Source organism: Seriola dumerili, unplaced genomic scaffold (assembly GCF_002260705.1).
Source record: "Seriola dumerili isolate Sdu_G_001 unplaced genomic scaffold, Sdu_1.0 BDQW01001389.1, whole genome shotgun sequence".
NCBI lineage: Eukaryota > Metazoa > Chordata > Actinopteri > Carangiformes > Carangidae > Seriola > Seriola dumerili.
In genome coordinates this window covers 638,215-655,635 of record NW_019175644.1, presented here as the reverse complement: position 1 = coordinate 655,635, position 17,421 = coordinate 638,215, and the positions used below count along the sequence as shown (strand labels likewise).

General features: G+C 39.8%; 1 protein-coding gene across 2 annotated transcripts in view; it reads left to right on the top strand.

Moving 5' to 3' along the window:
* The first annotated feature begins 1,969 nt into the window (after positions 1-1,969).
* LOC111238507 overlaps positions 1,970-17,421 on the top strand; it is a 39,535-nt gene continuing 24,083 nt past the window's right edge. The window contains exons 1-2 of one of the 2 annotated variants that reach the window (XM_022768065.1): positions 1,970-2,058; positions 3,083-3,253. In XM_022768065.1, coding sequence (XP_022623786.1) covers positions 3,196-3,253 — 58 coding nt within the window. In that variant the 5' untranslated portion in view covers positions 1,970-2,058; positions 3,083-3,195. Of the gene's footprint in view, positions 2,059-3,050; positions 3,254-17,421 lie in introns of both variants that reach the window. The other variant, XM_022768064.1, reaches the window with a different exon arrangement.

The window sequence follows — 17,421 nt, the reverse complement described above, 5'->3', positions numbered from 1 at the left end:
TATGAGGTCTTTATACCTTAGTATATTATGATGTTTTTTGATGTTTTTATGCCTTAATATACTATGCCATTTTTTCATTTTTTTGCCACACTATACTAAGCAGTTTTTTTGCCAAACTTTTTTTCACTTTTTTGGCCTTATATACTATGAGGTCTTTATACCTTAGTATATTATGACGTTTTTTCATATTTTTATGCCTTTAGGCACTGTGTCATTTTTTCACTTTTTTTGCCATACATACTATGTCGTTTTTGTCACATTGTAAGCCTTAATATACCATGATGTAATTATATCTTAGCATATTATGACGTTTTTATGCCTAAATATACTATGCCATTTTTTTTATTTTTTTTGCCATACTATACTTTCTTGTTTTTTTCACTTTTTAGGCCTCAATATACTATGACATCTTCATAACTTAGTATATTATGATGATTTTTGATGTTTTTAGGCCTCAATACACTATGCCATTTCCTGACATTTTTATGCCTTACTATAGTATGACTGTTTTTGAGGTTTTTAAATGTGTTTTTTATTTATTTATTTATTTATTTTGTGCCTTACCATACTATGATGTTTTTTGACCATTTTATGACTTACTATCATCTGACGCCTCATTATACTATGACATTTTAATTTTTTTCATGCCTTACTATACTATGTTGGTTTTGGACATTTTTATGTCTACTAAACTATGAAGTTGTTTGATGATTTTATGCCTTACTATACTTTGAATTTATTATGGATTACTAATCTACAACATATCTATCAGTAAGCTTTGTGGTGAACTGGTTAGAGTTGTTGCATCCCAATGAGAAGGTCAAGGGTTCAAACCCAACTCAAACTTCCTCCCACATGCCCTATTATAATATGACAAATTTTTGCCTTATTATACTTTGAAGTTTTTTGACGCTTTTATGCAATACTATACTATGTCATTTTTAGACATTTTTACTCCTCACTATGCCATGACATTTTTTTTACGTTTTATGCCTCACTATGGCTTTTTTTTTACGTTTTTATGAGATTATATTATTATTTATAGATTTATGTAACATATGTCTACAATATAAACCTATAACATAAACAGACATACTAAAATTCATGTTTCTAATAGCTAGACATATATGTCAATATGTGATAGTGTTCCAATTTTTAACAGGTTTCCCATGTATTTTTTTTTTTTTTTTTTACATATATAAGCTATTCTGTATATACATATATAATCTAACTTCATATATACATATATTTCAATTATGGAAATTCAACATATGTACACATAGCCTAATCCATTTGCGTATGGGCATTTCTAAATGCATGTTCATATCCATATGTTAATAAACCTTTTAGTTGACTTCATTAAAAGGTCAAAAATCTCTTTCTTTTGGAAGGGTGGTGGGGTTGTTGCGTCCTTTCCAATGCTGAGACTAAACCTACGCCCTTAGCCTTATCTCGTTGTAATGAGTTAGTTCTCTCATTATTACGAGATCGGCATTTGGTTATTATGCCATCTGAGTTGCGGATCATGTGATTTTCTAGTTATCCTAAGTCTGTCAGTAATAATTATGAGAAACGATCATTATTACGAGATAGTGTGTCTTCAAATTCGGTGTCTTTTCAGAATGGAGTACGCTTCTTATACCTGTAATTTTTTGGTGTTGAAGTGTTCAGTAACATTTTATTGTTATTTAGTGTAACGTTGTAAGTTTATATCACCCTGATGCCTGGGGGCTAAAGACGGTTACAGACAGTATCTCTATGAACATAAAGTCGAAACTTCCACAGAAGATGACAGTAAAAGTCTATCACATAGCAGAGTTGAGATTCACTCGTAGCCTATTTTTTGTTTTACCAGATAAGACAATGCTTGACAGGGGCAGCACTTACCAAGAAAAAAAAGGAGGCCGGTGGGAGGGGTACAAAAGTAAATCTGCACCGCCCAGGCAGCACAAAAAGTTTGGAAAGTCCTGACACCGTTAACACTGCTGAGTGCAGCCACATCCTCGCCTGTGGATTATCAAGCCTGCCTCGCTCAAGACAGCCAACCTTTTCTAAAAAGTAAGCTTCGTGATTCATAACTTTGTGTTCACTTTTAAAGTCTATTGCCTCAGGGATGTGTGCTCTATTTTATTTCCCTTGTAGCCTAGAGGGCAATAAGTTAGACAAACTCTTTCCTCAGTCTGCCAGTCCGTTGTATGTCTGCTATGAAATGCCTAACATTAGCTGATACAAGCTTAAATAACGTTTGTTTGAGCTGTGAAAACAAGGAATTATGACGTCGTCTGTCTAAGGAAGTTTATATTTCTCCCTACTAATTTCATCATTATTAGTGTATTAGTTTTATGAATGGACGCAATTGCGTTTCACCTATTAAGTATTTCATTTATTTATAAAAAAAAACACTGAGGATTTGTGTTGCTAGTTAGAGACATCTCTCTCGCGTCTTTTTGTTTTCCTTGGGAAATCCAAAAACAGTTTACACAGGCTCTTCCTTTCCCTCTATATGAATCATATAACAAGAGCAAGTCTCCGAAAGTCTTATCTGATCTCGGCATTGTGATATTATTTAAAGAAAGCCATGTCGTAGTGTTTCCTGAAACAGTCGGCCAGAAGTTGGTGACCACCAGATAACCCTTAGGTTCTGACCCTCATTGTACACAAGGAAGACGGAGAGAAATATTGTGGGATTGCCTCAGGAAGAAAAACCGTGTCATCCCCCTCAAGGAATTTAAGACATTTAAGCAACATTTCCTTCACTGTCAGGTTGTGCAATGCTCCTTATGTGCTCTCGGCTATTCTGTTGCATTTATTCAAAAAGCTGCACTATTAATATTCATGTTAGTCATCAATAATTATGACCATATGTGTGGCTAATCATCATCAGAGAATATATTTGTGTTATAACCTTTTAATGCCACAGCATTGGATAATAGGAGATAGATTTGCATACAGTACTTGTTTTGACAATGAGATTGTCTTGAGTTAGCCATCACATCTCTGCTTCTTTTTTTTTTTTTTGTATTTTTCCCCTGACCTTTCAACCTTTAAAGACTGGAACTTGTCTGCTCCTCCGCTGCCACAGTCATTGCTGCTCTGCTGCTAGACAAGGACACTTCAACCACTTCTTGAGTATCTTCACACCCCAGAGACCCAGACTCACCTTCTACCAACACCTGAAACTTAAGCTTAGCAGACATGGAGGTTCACGTGGCGCGGTTTGCCCTGCTTCTGTGCATCACTGTTGCAACCTCTGGTAAGCTTCTCAACTGATATTCACTATTTTCAACATTTAGATATTATATAAGTGGATTTTAATGCTATGTGTGCCATGAATTTATATAGAAGTGAATATTCTTAGAAAGGTCTCCTGGGGACGTTTCTGTCATCCTAAAGTTCAAACGAAGATATTAATCTTGTCCTTACTCTCCTCTGTTCTGACGTCACTTCATTCTCACTTCATTATTTGCTCTTGTTTTTTCTTGCACTCTAAATCAGGATTTTACAGCTGGCCTGTACAGAGAGGTTATGTGCAAAATAAATGTGGAGTCCCTTGGCTTGAATGATGGTTTGTCCTTAACACAACTCTTGTAGCATACAATATTTGATTAGAACAAGAGCCAAGTTCAAAACCAGAGTACCTCCAAATAATAGTCAGACTGCTGAACAACCGAGTCACTCTGGGAGGCTTTTGTCTGTGTAATCTTTCAGTTCAGTATTAGTGATAAAAGAACATCTTCTATGAGGACAGTCCAGACACAAGAAACAAGAAAACATTGTGGGGAGCTCACAGACTTAATGCGACCCTTCTCTGTTGGCCCCCTCCAGAGGCTGCCTGTGACTGTCCATATCAAATCCAAACCTGTAATCCCTACAAGGTAGCTAAGGGATCTGAAACCCTCCCTATGCCCTCAGGCCATAATCCAGCTTGATGCTCTTACCAGTAGACTGCACTGCTGCTTTGGGGTGTTTCGGTCTCACTTCCCTGCAGCAATCTAGCATTTGGGGTGGCCACATGGATTTCAACTAATAATAAAACAATGCTTATATAGTTTGGGAAAATATCTTCAATAATGATCCAAGTCTATTGATTTGATTAAAATAAATAAATAAATAAATAAATAAAATAAAAAATATATATATAGATATATATATATCTATATCTATATATATATATAGATATATATATCAAAAGTGCATTGTTTGTCAGTTTTAGTTACAAACATTGTTTTTTTCATGTAGAAGACAGAGTTTTAAATCTGTTAGACATTAACTGATCTATTCAGCCTGATGGTCTGGTGGTTTTACCTTTATAAGTTATAGTTTTAGATGATCTGTGCCCACTGTCTGCGAGAACTAAACTGTAAGATGTAAAAAATTATGAAATAAGCTATGCTTTCTGCATTAATTTTTCAATAATTTTCAATGATGTACTTGAAGGTGAAACAACCACTTCAGAGCCAAATAACCTTTTTTATACACTGGCTCCTTAAACATACACAAGAAAAATAAACCGGCATTTTGAATGTGCTTTTTAAATAAGGCAAAGTGGCCTTGGCAAGCATACATCACCTTTAAGATTATGTGCCAGAAAAACAAGCCTGTTCGCTGAATCTGGCTTCAGTGCTGACCTACTGTATGACAAATCACAATATTGCCACAAGTGCTAAACACTCTCTCAGCAGGGGTGCTGGTGGCAGGGATACAGAGGTATTTTTCGGCCAACTGGCAGACCTGCAGAGAGTTGACCTCATGTAGCTTCCACCGCAGGGGATCAGTCTCGCTGTCTACTGGTGGAGCCTTAATTGCCTCTGTGACACATAGTCCTGTACTTGCATCATTTTTTTATCTCTTGAAAGAGGTTCCAAGAATTTTTATTTTCCATCTTATTTTTGCATCTGCTGCAGCCTCTTTAGGAGAAGGCCCAGAGGGAGCTGTGAGACTGTTCTCAGACAGCAGGCGACTCTGACCCTGTGTGCTGAATATTGATGCATTAATCAAAACATTGGTGTGACACGTATGAGTTTCGTCTATCTCTTTATTGTTTATTCGTCATCATATAGTCCAGTATTGTCATATTAATTTGTCATTTTCTCTGACATTGTCTCCTGGGCTTAGTACCGTGCTGTTGTTGAACAAATGAAGCACAGACATCAGGCTGACTAAGGCCGACAGTATACTCTATATAAAATGAGATTTACACATTGCCAGACTGAATATGACTGTGAAAAAAAATACAGAACCCATATTTTCACTGGGATTCGAGGTCTGTTTGTTTTTAATAGCATCCATGCCAGCTGCAAGTCACTGTGTGAGCAGACACAATGTGAAAGTTCCTCAAAAGAAGAAGTAAACACAGAAAAAGTATAAGTAAATCCAAAATAGCCTGCAGCCTACAGCAAATCCCATGACACTCTTGGCCCATTGCAGGCATGGTATAATGTGTTTTACTTGAGCTCAGTCTTGCTTTAGCTTCATTTAAACTTTTTACAAGTGACCCTTTATCAGGTCCTGGCTATTGGGATTCTTAAACGATCGTAGATGCCTGAGCATGGTTTGAATGTACAGCAGTTAAAGTAACGCAAACACTCCATGGCCTGCGTTCATCTGCAGTATGACAAGTGGCTGATTAATAGATGAAGTGGTGCTTATGTAGTTTTTTCTTGAGTCAGTCAGTTAGTCAGTTAGGCAGTAATATGACACTTATAGACTGTTGCTTAATTCTAAACGTTTTCACTTCCTTATGAAGGGTGAGACTAAAACTGGTTATCTTGTTAAACCCACCAGACTCCATTTCTTCAGTTCCAGCACTGACTTTCAGTTTGCCTTTCTTCAGCTGGAGGCAAAAGAACTCCAGACACAACTCTTAATCTTACCCTGAAATTTGACAAACACAGATACATTCTGTCATGAGATCCTGTTCTCCTCAGATCTGGATTATTTATGAGATCAACCCCTGCGTACGTCTTTCAAACCTAGAAAAGATCATCCCTGCTTTCACCTTTCAGCTTGATTATTAAAATTCCCAATGTGTTGGGATCAGTCAGGCCTCTCTTTCATGTTTGCAGCTCATCCGTAATCTCTGGACAGGCTTCTGTCAGGCTTCAGTAAAACAGACAACATCACACCAGTCTTAGTTTCACTACACTGCCTCCCTGTGTGGTTAATTGTGTTTAAAATTTTGCTGTTTGTTTTGAAGGCCTTGCATGGTCCAGCCTATGGGTTTATCTCTGAGCACCTGTGGTGCCACAATTCGTCTAAATCTCTTTAGTCATTTAACTCTGGGTATTTGTTTGTGCCAAGATCATACAGGCTGTGAAGCTTGTGCAATGGTGGAATTTGTTCTTCCTTTGTGTTGGATCAGCTGAGACCTTCCTTTTTAATAAAACATGGCAAGGACTTGCCTTTTCTCTCAGGCTTCCAACTGTGTTGCCTTTTTTCATTTTCTGCTTGGATATTACTCTTTTGTTAATCTTGTTTATTCCACTCTGTTAATGCAATGTTACTATTCAACACTTCTTTTCAGCTGTGTTGTCTAAAGGTATTTAATGAAGATAATTTGGCACCTCTCAATTTGGATGTGATAATGTCTGTCTCAGCCAGGACAATGTACATAACTTACTTATCAATGCGTGTTACATGCCCCTTAAAAGGGTTCTGCAGTGATTTTGCATGATTCTTCCATAAACCTGGGGTATTGGTAGAAATTGAAGTGAGAGAAGCCATTTTATCCTGACTTTTACTCTATTGTATGGGTAAAGCCCCCCCAAAATGCCTACATTTCCCATAATGCAACTCAATAGCACATTTGAGGAAACATTTTTCACCTGGTAAACGCCCTGGTTTTATAGACACCAAGCCCTCACTTTGTTACAGAGGCGCTCTGTTATAAATTTGTAGTTTCCAAGCCCAAGCTGAGATAACCTGAGTGACTCCATCAGGGTTATTTTCTTGGATTTGATAGAGCTGCTCCAGAGTCACAAAAGACATTATACAACTGATCTTCATGTATACAGTTTGTGTAGTGCCCCTTTAAGGCTTTTGAAACCTATAATTTTAGCATATTCATATCTTTCCTAACTAGCATTGGAAGAGTGATTGGCCTTTAAAGCACTCTGTCTCCCAAGCTGCTTATTACGCGGGAAGTACAGTACTTGTATAACACCTCCTTTGGAAAAGAATTTCATTTTTATATTTTTCAGACCACTTTATAATGGCAAGCACAATAACCACTACCACTTAAGCCAACTGCAGCAGTTGGACACATAAATAATTATCTATGTGTCTGACTGAAGTCTTTGTATTTAGTGATTTTATCCACTCCGTGCCCGGCATTTCCTGGCAGGGAAGTAGTGTTGAATATGCCCCCTGCTGCAAGAACTTTCCCAGTGGGAGCCAGGCATCATGATGTTAACTGCCAGACCGCCTGCTGCATTTCTGCCTACCCCAGAGTCTCCCTCCACGGGCTGAAGGAAAAGTACAAAAGTGATTAGCGAGCCGCTGGAGGGGGAGGGAGGGCTGTCAGAAAATGGATCTCAAAGAGGGAAAGAGTGCGAGACAGACAGACAGACAAACAGAGATAACAGAATTCATAAAGACTGATTCATGGAGACAGTGAGGGAGTGGGGGGTCAAATTTTTGTGACTGTCAAAGAGCAGATAAGTGGTTCAGAAGGGAGATGTAGGGAAAGAGAAGTAAATAGGGGATTAAAGAAACAGGGAGATAGGAAAAAGGACAAGACAGATAAAGCAAGGGAATTAAATCATAAGATAGACAAAGTGAAAATACAAGACTATGAGTAATTAGAGAAAAAGAAAGTAATAAAAATATCAAAATATAAAGGCAAAAAAAGAAAAGAGAGGAATCTGTTTGTTGACAGAAATCGGATGTCAAGGATTTACAAAGAAAAGCAAAAGAAATGTAAAGACATGACAAAGGTTTTTCAGAAGGCATGCTGTAGTAGAATAAGCCAAAAGCAAAAGAAAAAAAAAGGAAAGAATAAGAAAAAACGTCATGTTAAAAATGGCGTTGAGAGTCAAAACAGTCCACTTCCCCTGTTTTACTGTAGTGAGCCAGCTCTGCCTGCAGTCAGACTGGGTGGCAGGGAGACGCGACCACTTGTCGCTGCCTCAGACCGATTTCAATCTCCTTCAGTGTTATGCCCCTCCCAAATAACAATCCATTTCTGACTGCCTCGCTTTTCCTCTGTTTGACTACAGAATGCAGTGTGAGGGAGCCTCACTAATGTTGTGTTCCTCTCTTCTGTTTGTTCCACATGATTTTCACTGGCTAGCACTTAATGAGTTATCAAGATGGTTTTAGTGTCTAAAGTATCATATAAATGATGATATTTGCGGCTTGTAATTTTTAGTCCGTTATCACTTTTTAGTGGAGAATCTCATTCTGTTTTAAATTTTTTTAATAAATCCCTGAACTTATCAGTATTTGTTTTGTATAATATAAACAGGTGAAAATCAGATAAATTGTGCAAGTTTCAGTAGTAGTATTGTTTTATTACTCAGAAGGACTCTTATCTACAGCTTAGTCAGCATCTCTTTTGTGTAATCTCCCCATTTCTTTTCACTTTCTATTACTGGAAAGATATTTTAGGCAGTTGCCACCATAAGAGCCTGTTCTCTGTACATGGTGTTAAATAAGTGTCCTAATGCAGAAAGAAAATTTAATTTTGGGTGAAAATCTGAAAAGGCTGAAAGCAATAACACTTACATACTGTATATGGTGTCTGGCCCTTACCTATGTGTTACATAACTGGGTCCCTCTTATTGTATACCCTCAATGGCACACCAGCATCGCTTTCCAATGCAATCATCTAAGTACAGGAAGACTTTAGTGTATCATTACTGTTCATCATATAGATCTCAAGCTTTTGCCAAATCTTTGTCTGAATGTCTCCTGAACATCATCACCCTGTGACTCTGAGGTCTTGCGCCGTTCAGCCCAAAGCTTGTCATGATGCATTTGCATGTGCACTGAATGGCTCATTAGTAGTGGGTGAGATAAACGCGTCGTCAGCATGGCGACCACTTGTGCCCATGTCAACATGCCTGCCGTCTGCGCAGATAAGGCATGGCATTATGTACTCTTATCTTTAGGTCTGTCTGCCTTTGGTCAACTTCGGGATCTGCACAAACACAAGAAATGTACCTGTGTATTAGGAGTGAATTTGGGGGGAAAACTTAAGATGGTGGTCAGCTGACTCAACCATGACTTACAGTCAAAGTAGGGTAAAAGAAACCTCTGGGAGGGCTTCAGATCTCCAGCAAAACAAGAAAGTATGCTACCTCATATGTCTCTATTTTACAAAAACTTTATTCACTTGTGGTTTAATTAATGACAGCACTGTTATGCAGGGCAGTATCTGTCCTTTAATCTTCCTTGGCTGACTACTGGTGAACAAAAGTGTTCCCAGATAAAATATTCTAAAATGCTTCACGACAAAGGAAAAGCCTTTGCTTTGAACTTTTCCCTTAGCATAAAGGAAATTCGAACAAACATCATCATTTGTAGAACGAATATTTACCTCAAATAGCATTTTAGAGAATGTTAATAGAATTTTTTTTTTTTTTTGGTAATAAGCACTTGGCATTTTTCCTTAAGACAACATATTATCCGTCTGCATAGACCATGCTGATTTCTAAAGTGGTCAGTGGTGGACAATGTGCTGTGTGCAGCTGAATGTTGTGTAATTGCGGAGCCTCCTGATTCAAGCACTGGGTGGGTAGCTTTCCTGTTGATTCAGGTGCCACACTGGTCAATCTGTATTTAGAGAGCTGAAATCTCTCTGATGTCTGACTGTGTTTGTGTACTCAGTGTGTGTGTGTGTGTGTGTGTGTGTGTGCGTGTGTGTGTGTGTGTGTGTGTGGGTGTGTGTGTGTGTGTGTGTGTGTGTGCGTGTGTGTGTGTGTGTGTGTGTGGGTGTGTGTGTGTGTGTGTGTGTGTGTGCGTGTGTGTGTGTGTGTGTGTGTGGGTGTGTGTGTGTGTGTGTGTGTGTGTGCGTGTGTGTGTGTGTGTGTGTGTGGGTGTGTGTGTGTGTGTGTGTGTGTGTGCGTGTGTGTGTGTGTGTGTGTGTGGGTGTGTGTGTGTGTGTGTGTGTGTGTGCGTGTGTGTGTGTGTGTGTGTGTGGGTGTGTGTGTGTGTGTGTGTGTGTGTGCGTGTGTGTGTGTGTGTGTGTGTGGGTGTGTGTGTGTGTGTGTGTGTGTGTGCGTGTGTGTGTGTGTGTGTGTGTGGGTGTGTGTGTGTGTGTGTGTGTGTGTGCGTGTGTGTGTATGTTCGATGTGATGAGCGAATCCTCCTTGGACACTGGGTTTTTCATTTGCTCATATTTCTCTTGTATGTCAGAAAGCAGAATGTGTGACTCAAGGAAAAAGCCTTGAGACAGCCGACAGATTACTTTAATCTGCTCATATACTGTAACTACAACAAATCCAACAGTCAAACTCGTGATATTTAATAATCTTTTCACAGACGCTGGAGGGAATGAAGTTACACTTGTCAAACAACTCCAGACACATCCATTAGTTAAATTGTGGAAATGAAATCATAAACGTGAAGCCGTCTCATAGTTGTCTCTATGAGATGATCCAAAAAAAGTTATGTTCTTAGAGGCTTCGTAAGTTTTTTTTGTGATCATACAAATTCAAATGTATCTTAACGCATATAAAGAAAAAATATACATTTTATGTTTCTCTGCTCATCATAATGGAAAATATGCTTCTTTTACTGATGTCAAGAAACCTTAACTGCCTCAGGATAGAATATCTGGTTGTTTGGTGTGTGAGTATTAAAAGAGCTGTCAGTCGATTTGGGAGTGATAGGCTCACCAGCCCTGTATATTTTCCCTTTCCTTTACACTTGGATCATGGATTGTACCTTTGACTTCATTCACTTTAAATATGTAAAAAAAAAAAAAAAAAAAATCTAAGCCGTCATTACTATGCTGCCCTCATGTCAGAACACATTAATATTTACTGGCAAAAATCAGTCAAGAAAAACGAGCTAATCTCTGTTGGTTCTACACCAAGCATATGTTGTGCAAAGCTACATCAATCTTGAATGATTGGGAGCAACCACTGTGCAATGAATCTCTAACGCTTAGTCTGCTTTGGGTGCACGCAGTTAGAATGAAACTTGCTAAATTAGTCTGTCCATCCACCAATTAACACTCACATGATTAATTGTGTTTTGCTAGTGTTCTTTCGGTGTATTGAGGGGAAAATCTAACCGCATAAGTGAATGGAAAGGATGCACCGTACCCAGTAACTGATGGTGTCTGGAATATAATAGATCACCTTTGAGTATATATGAGCATCAACATGAAAATTGCAACTGCAGGCATATTTAATGCCTGCAGTTGCGACTTGAGAACGAATAACCACAATCCATGCAATTGAGTTAATCTGCATCAAAGAATATGGGATTGTTAATGACTAGGAGCAGACAGGGCATAAAGAGAGTGAGTGAACAACGGAGGAAGTGAGCCATAGACCTTCCATACGCCACTGTTGGACTTGTTTTTCCGCTGGCTTCCGACAACGATGAGACGACGGATGAATGGCTCCCAGAGGTGTAAACAGAGCTAGTGTGAAGACAGGCTGTCTCCAGACCCGCTATCACATCCTCAGTTCCTCTCCAGCAAACACTGGAAGCAGAACTTGGCACACAGGCACACACACACACGAAAAAAGTCTTAAGCCATTAAACTGACAAGACTAATCAGCAATTTCTTTTTTTTGATAGAATTTCAGGACTTAGGAGAGGGAGGTGAGATGGTCAGGAAGCTTGTGTGTTGTATGGAGTGTGTAATGTGTAGTATGCAGGGGTTAGAGGCCAGGGGACAGTGCAGGCCCCTGCAGAGCACTGATAAGAGCTTGTTTACCTTCCTGTGGATGGTCAGGCCTCAATCTGCAGTTGCGGAAACGCTGGGACAATAGGTGTGTGTATATGTGTGTGTGTGTGTGTGTGTGTACGTGGAGTCGAAAAGGGTGGCTTGAGCAGGCCTTGAAGCTCCCCTTTCCCTCTCCGACTAATTCTGATAGGGCCGCTGACCCCTCCCTCCCCCTTCCCCATCATGACTCCGTCGCCCGACCCTGGACACAAACAGTTTACTCTTCCCCGAGGGACCGAGGGAGACAGTTGGTCTTGACGTTGTCTGCTGTCAGGGCTTCCCCTCCTCTTTTTTTCTTCTTTCTCTCTCTCTCTCTTTGAAATGCAGCCATACTCTCCAGCTCAAAGTTCTGCAGTTCTTCATTGTGCGTCTAAACTCTAGGCAAGGAGCTGATGCTCTTTTCCACAGTGACTGACAATGAGGGAGGGCATGAAAGACGGGGCATGAAATCAAGCCTGCCTGCTTTCTTGCCTGAGGTGAGTGAAAAGGCAGCTAGTTACTGGGCCGCAGGTACTCAATCCCTAGAATCTAAATCAACGTTTAGTTAAGGTGTGATAGCAATTTGAAATTCAAGGGCTCGCCACTGCCTGTCATTACTCGGCACTGCATAGATGCTCAAAGTTGAGGCAACAGTGTTACGAACAGGCAGGCAGCTCCTGAGATCTTTCATTTACTGGCAGAAGTAGCCAAATAACATAAACAGCACTGGCAGTAATACTAACACATCTCATTCTAAAATTGAATGTATCAGAGCTTCACAAATCACTGTATTTATAGAAAAGCACCATAAATATACAAAATATGTCCTGAGCAACTCACTGCAAACAATCTTACTTTTTATGAAGCTTATCAAAGAAATTCCACTTTTCCACAAAGTAAGTTGTTGGGCGGTTTCCAGTCTTCTCTCTGGTTATTATCCCTATTACCCGAACTCTGTCAAATTTAAATGTAGTTAAGGTTATTTTCATTTCTGCTGACGAATGAGATGCTTTTCTGTCTAAAACAAGAAGTGATAATATCTGATATACAGTAAATAAACAGTGCCTCTATATGTACTTCTGCTTTTTGTGCAGTCGTGGACAACCAGGAGCCACAGTGTACTTCACCATTTCCAGGACATATGAAGCAAGCAAAGCATTTGTACTAAAGTGCACTTTGCTACACAAGCGTGATGACTGGTTAATGTTAGACTGAGGCAGGATGAGAATAATTGGTGAGATATATACCTTAGAAACTTCCAGAACTAATTTTGTTTTGCTACTTTGCTTCAGAGTATGTCAATGGAGTGGAGCGACAACATTTTCATCTAATCACTTAAGGTGTTCTGTCATCACTCCACTCCCAGCCACTCTAGGTTTGCCACTTGCAGCTCTTCACTTTCTCTCCACTCCCACTAGGAGAAAGCTCATTGCAGTTTGCTATATAGAATGGGGTGGAAACACATTTTTTCTTATCACCATAATGTTAAACATAGTGTGGTGAATGCCACCCTGAAGCTGGATTATGGGTTGTTAGCATAATGTAATGCTTGTGGGATGGAGCTCTGAGTGCACTGCTCACATAACCTACAGTGCCTTTTTGGCCTTGCTAATGCCTCTATGGGCGCCCACAATAAATAAAGTAATTTCCTACAGCATTTGTAGTAATATAATGTCATTTGGTCCACCCAACTTTGAAATATACATGTTCTGTTCTGCATTCACAAGCACTGCTTAAAATTTGCAAGGACTGGAGAGTCAGGGAGTTGTCTGTGTTTCACCATTGTTAAAGTTTTTTAGAGAAGTTTTTCTAGCTTTATAGTTCAAACTATTTCGAGGAAAAGAGGAAGAAGACGGAGAAATACAGGATGTCAGCACTGTGTAAGGCTACTTTGATCCCTAATAATGATAAATCACCTCAAGTCTCCAGTAACGCCCAAGCTCAACCACTCAGTTCAGCTATGGTACACATAATTATGTGGGTCCCTCCTGGACAGTGAAACTTCATTTCTGAGGTTCAGGTTGGCATCTTCAATTAATTACATTTTCAATTACATTTTTACTTTAAGTGTTTTAATTTAAACGAATTAATAAAAAAAATTGAGATAACACTCGGACGCACACATTACACTAGGATGGTGTAGGTCAGGCTAGCTGCAGTCTATAAATATTGTAATTGATTTACTCTGTTCAGCACAGGAAAAGAGTGAAAGATTTCAGGATTGGACTGGGAAAGAAATTCAGCCTTAGACTTATCCACTGGTATTGGGAAGAGGAGTTGTGGCTTGGGTTGCTCAGGTCAGTGAAGTCAAACTGGATGCTCTCATACTAATGCCATGCCAATAAAAGCTTTTATGATGATCCACTGGCCCACACGCATGTGTCCCGGGAATCCCGATGGCCAGTCCTACCAAGAAGGGTTTTGTTGTACCTGGGTAGTGCGGTCGGTGTGAATAGGTATATCTCAATGTCAGCTAGTTAAATCTACCTACTCTCCTCACTTTCTTTTTCTGTTTTTTTCTCTCTCCCTCTCGCCTTGGCTGGGTGTTGGGCTGTTGCCACATGACTCCACCTCCTGTATCTGTTGTTTCAAATTAAAAGCCCTCTGCAGAGCTGTGTAATTGCGACTTCAGGACATTGCAGCGGCAGAAATCATTTTGCAGTGGCCATCCACTGCTGCAAAATGTGTTTAACAGAAACAGTAGATCAACAGTTAGTTCCTCTCTTTGCTAAAATGATAATGTTAGCATTGTAACTTATTTGCATAAGATACAAAGTTAACCTGAACTGGCCTACCTACAGCTGAAGCAGACATTTTAAAGTTAAAGTTGATAAACTTGAACTGACAATGTACAGCAACCTGATGAAATGCAGCATGTTGAGCTAAACTTAACAAAGCAGGCCTATAAACTGATTGAAGCAGAACATTGTTAATGTCAAGCTGATCCTGAGATGTCCTAAAATGGTCTTGGTAGCGGTGCTGGCTTAATGGTACTATGCATAATTGAACACATGCGGAAAACGGATGTCTGTGATTTGGTCAGCCAGTCTCCTATCTTCTTCTGGAATGCCCTGGAGGTTAGGAAAACCAGAGCAGATGGACCCTGGACGTGTAAAGGGATCAGGTGGTATTTTTTATTCATTTTGTTAGTTGTGGCTTCAGGGTGCTGCAGACAACCAGGAGAACTGCCGAGGGCAGTTTTAAAATGCATCATATAGTAGGTTTTTCATTACTCCCAGATATTGGCACAGTCCACAAAAATGTGCTTTCTTCAAAGGCTACTTCACTAATAGCAAATTGGCCATTATCGATTTTGGCTGCATACTCGTTGGTTTTATTTTTATAAACATTCGATCAGTTTGCTATAATGTGTTCAATATGTTTCCAGTTGAATTAAAGTGCCTATTAAGTCCCTTTAATGTCGCAATATAGTGATGTTAATATGGTAATTAGCAGTAGTCTAATCATGCATACAAATTTATTTAATAATACCTATTTAATATGACAACAGTAACTACTGACATTGATTTTGCATTAAGAATAAAAGCAAACTATAAGATCAAATTTGATTATATGCACTTTTCATGAATTGAGCCTATTTTCTGTCCCCCCTAATTCCCTAATGGTTTCTATTCACATCTCCCCCTCATACCTAACATCTAAATGGAAATCACCAACATCCATAAACATGTCTTCTCATGGAATGGGAAATGGAGGGGATTGATATAAGTAGATAAAGAGGACAGGGAATGGAATGGTTCTTCTATACCTCATTTACCAGCAAACCGCTTAGCGAGGCCATTGGCATTTCCGGGGTCAAGAGGGCAAAATGAATGTTCTTCATATCCTATGGTGACTCGTAAAAAGGAGACTAGTGACACATGCATGTACGCAGACAACCCACACACACACACAGTCTTGCGCAGTCAGTGTGATTTATACCAAGACCTCTCGGTCGACAGTCATGGGCCGTTAACTCTGTCACAGCAGAACAGGAGAGAAATAACTTCATGGATGTGGATATTGAGCAACAGACATTAACACAGAGGGCCAGAATAACAGGAAACCAGCCTTGACCTCCGGGGTGAGGGAGAGAAAGAGGGATGGCAAAGGAGCATGGATGGCTCTCCATCTTGATTTGCAAGAGGCTGCGGTCCAAACCTGAGAAGACTGAGAAACAGTGAAGATTTTGTTTTCCCCCACCCCACCAAATCCCCTAATTACTTCCAAATGTGTCCTTAAATCAACTGGGCAGTAGTAAGATGTATTTCCATGGAACACAGAGAAAAGACACATCAGTTCCAAAATTTTTCATCAAGGAGCAGCATTAGACAAACTAATTCTAAAAATCATATAACTGTGATAAAACTGCATCACTGATATTGTGGGCCAAAGATGATATGAACAAGTGCATGAATTGATCAAATGACTAAGAGTGCATTATACCAACCCAGTTTCATTGTGGAGACAACAAAAAACAGCAGAAAGAGTTGATTATGTAACCATAGCTCCCTCTTTCTTTTTCCTTTTTTTTGCTGTTGTTCACTGCATTCATCACTTTCTATCCCATTTTATCTCCATCTCTGTCCATTCTCCTCCACTGCTGGTGATGACATTGCCTCAACCAAGGTCTTTGATTAGTGCCACTTCTAAATAAGGCACATCCTGTTGACCTTCCAAACTTTGCAATTTCCTATTAACCCTTCCCTGCCTGTTCCTCTCTCTGTCTCATCTCACTTGCTTTACTCCACATCTCCTCTCTCTGAGGGATTGTGGCCTTCTGGGTAAACAGACCAAATACATCATAAAAGTCAGTGGAGCGGTATGTCATGCAGCATTTGCTTACTAAATTAGATGTTCCTGTTTTGCTATCACACTTGCTCTCTTATATGCTTCGGTGCCAACTGCTGGGGCTGATCGAGGCATGCACAGTGGATGCCCAGGCATGTATTGCTTATATTCATCTTACTGTAGATGTGCTTATCTAGTGATTGGGCACAGGACAGAGTAGTTCTGACTGATCCTATGAGAGCCTAGTTCATCGTGAAGACAGGTGGCTTCAAGGTTTAAGAGTAAATCCAGATTGGAGACAATGTCAGCCATGATGGTTAGCAAAGACTGCAATGCCACAGGACTTTCATAATGCCTCAGTCAGACTCTTCCATCTTTAATCAGCCAAAGGTAGAAGGTGGGCCAGGAAAGAGTGCCCTGATTGAGTTGGAAAAGACATTTGACCTGCCTCCACTGTTCTTCTTCAGGAAAGAGGAAGTTTGCTGGGGAATATTTTGTCCCCGCCAATAACTTCAGGCAGGTTAAAGTGAGCATGTGCACACACATACTCCCTGTAATCTAACTCAATAGAACACACACACACACACACACACACACACACACACACACACACACACACACACACACACACACACACACACACACACATATAACACAGACATACACACGCATGCACACACACCTCTCCTTGCGGTCAGTGTTGCCACCAGGGAGAGGGGTAATTTAAGCCCTCCTTGATGTAGCCTATT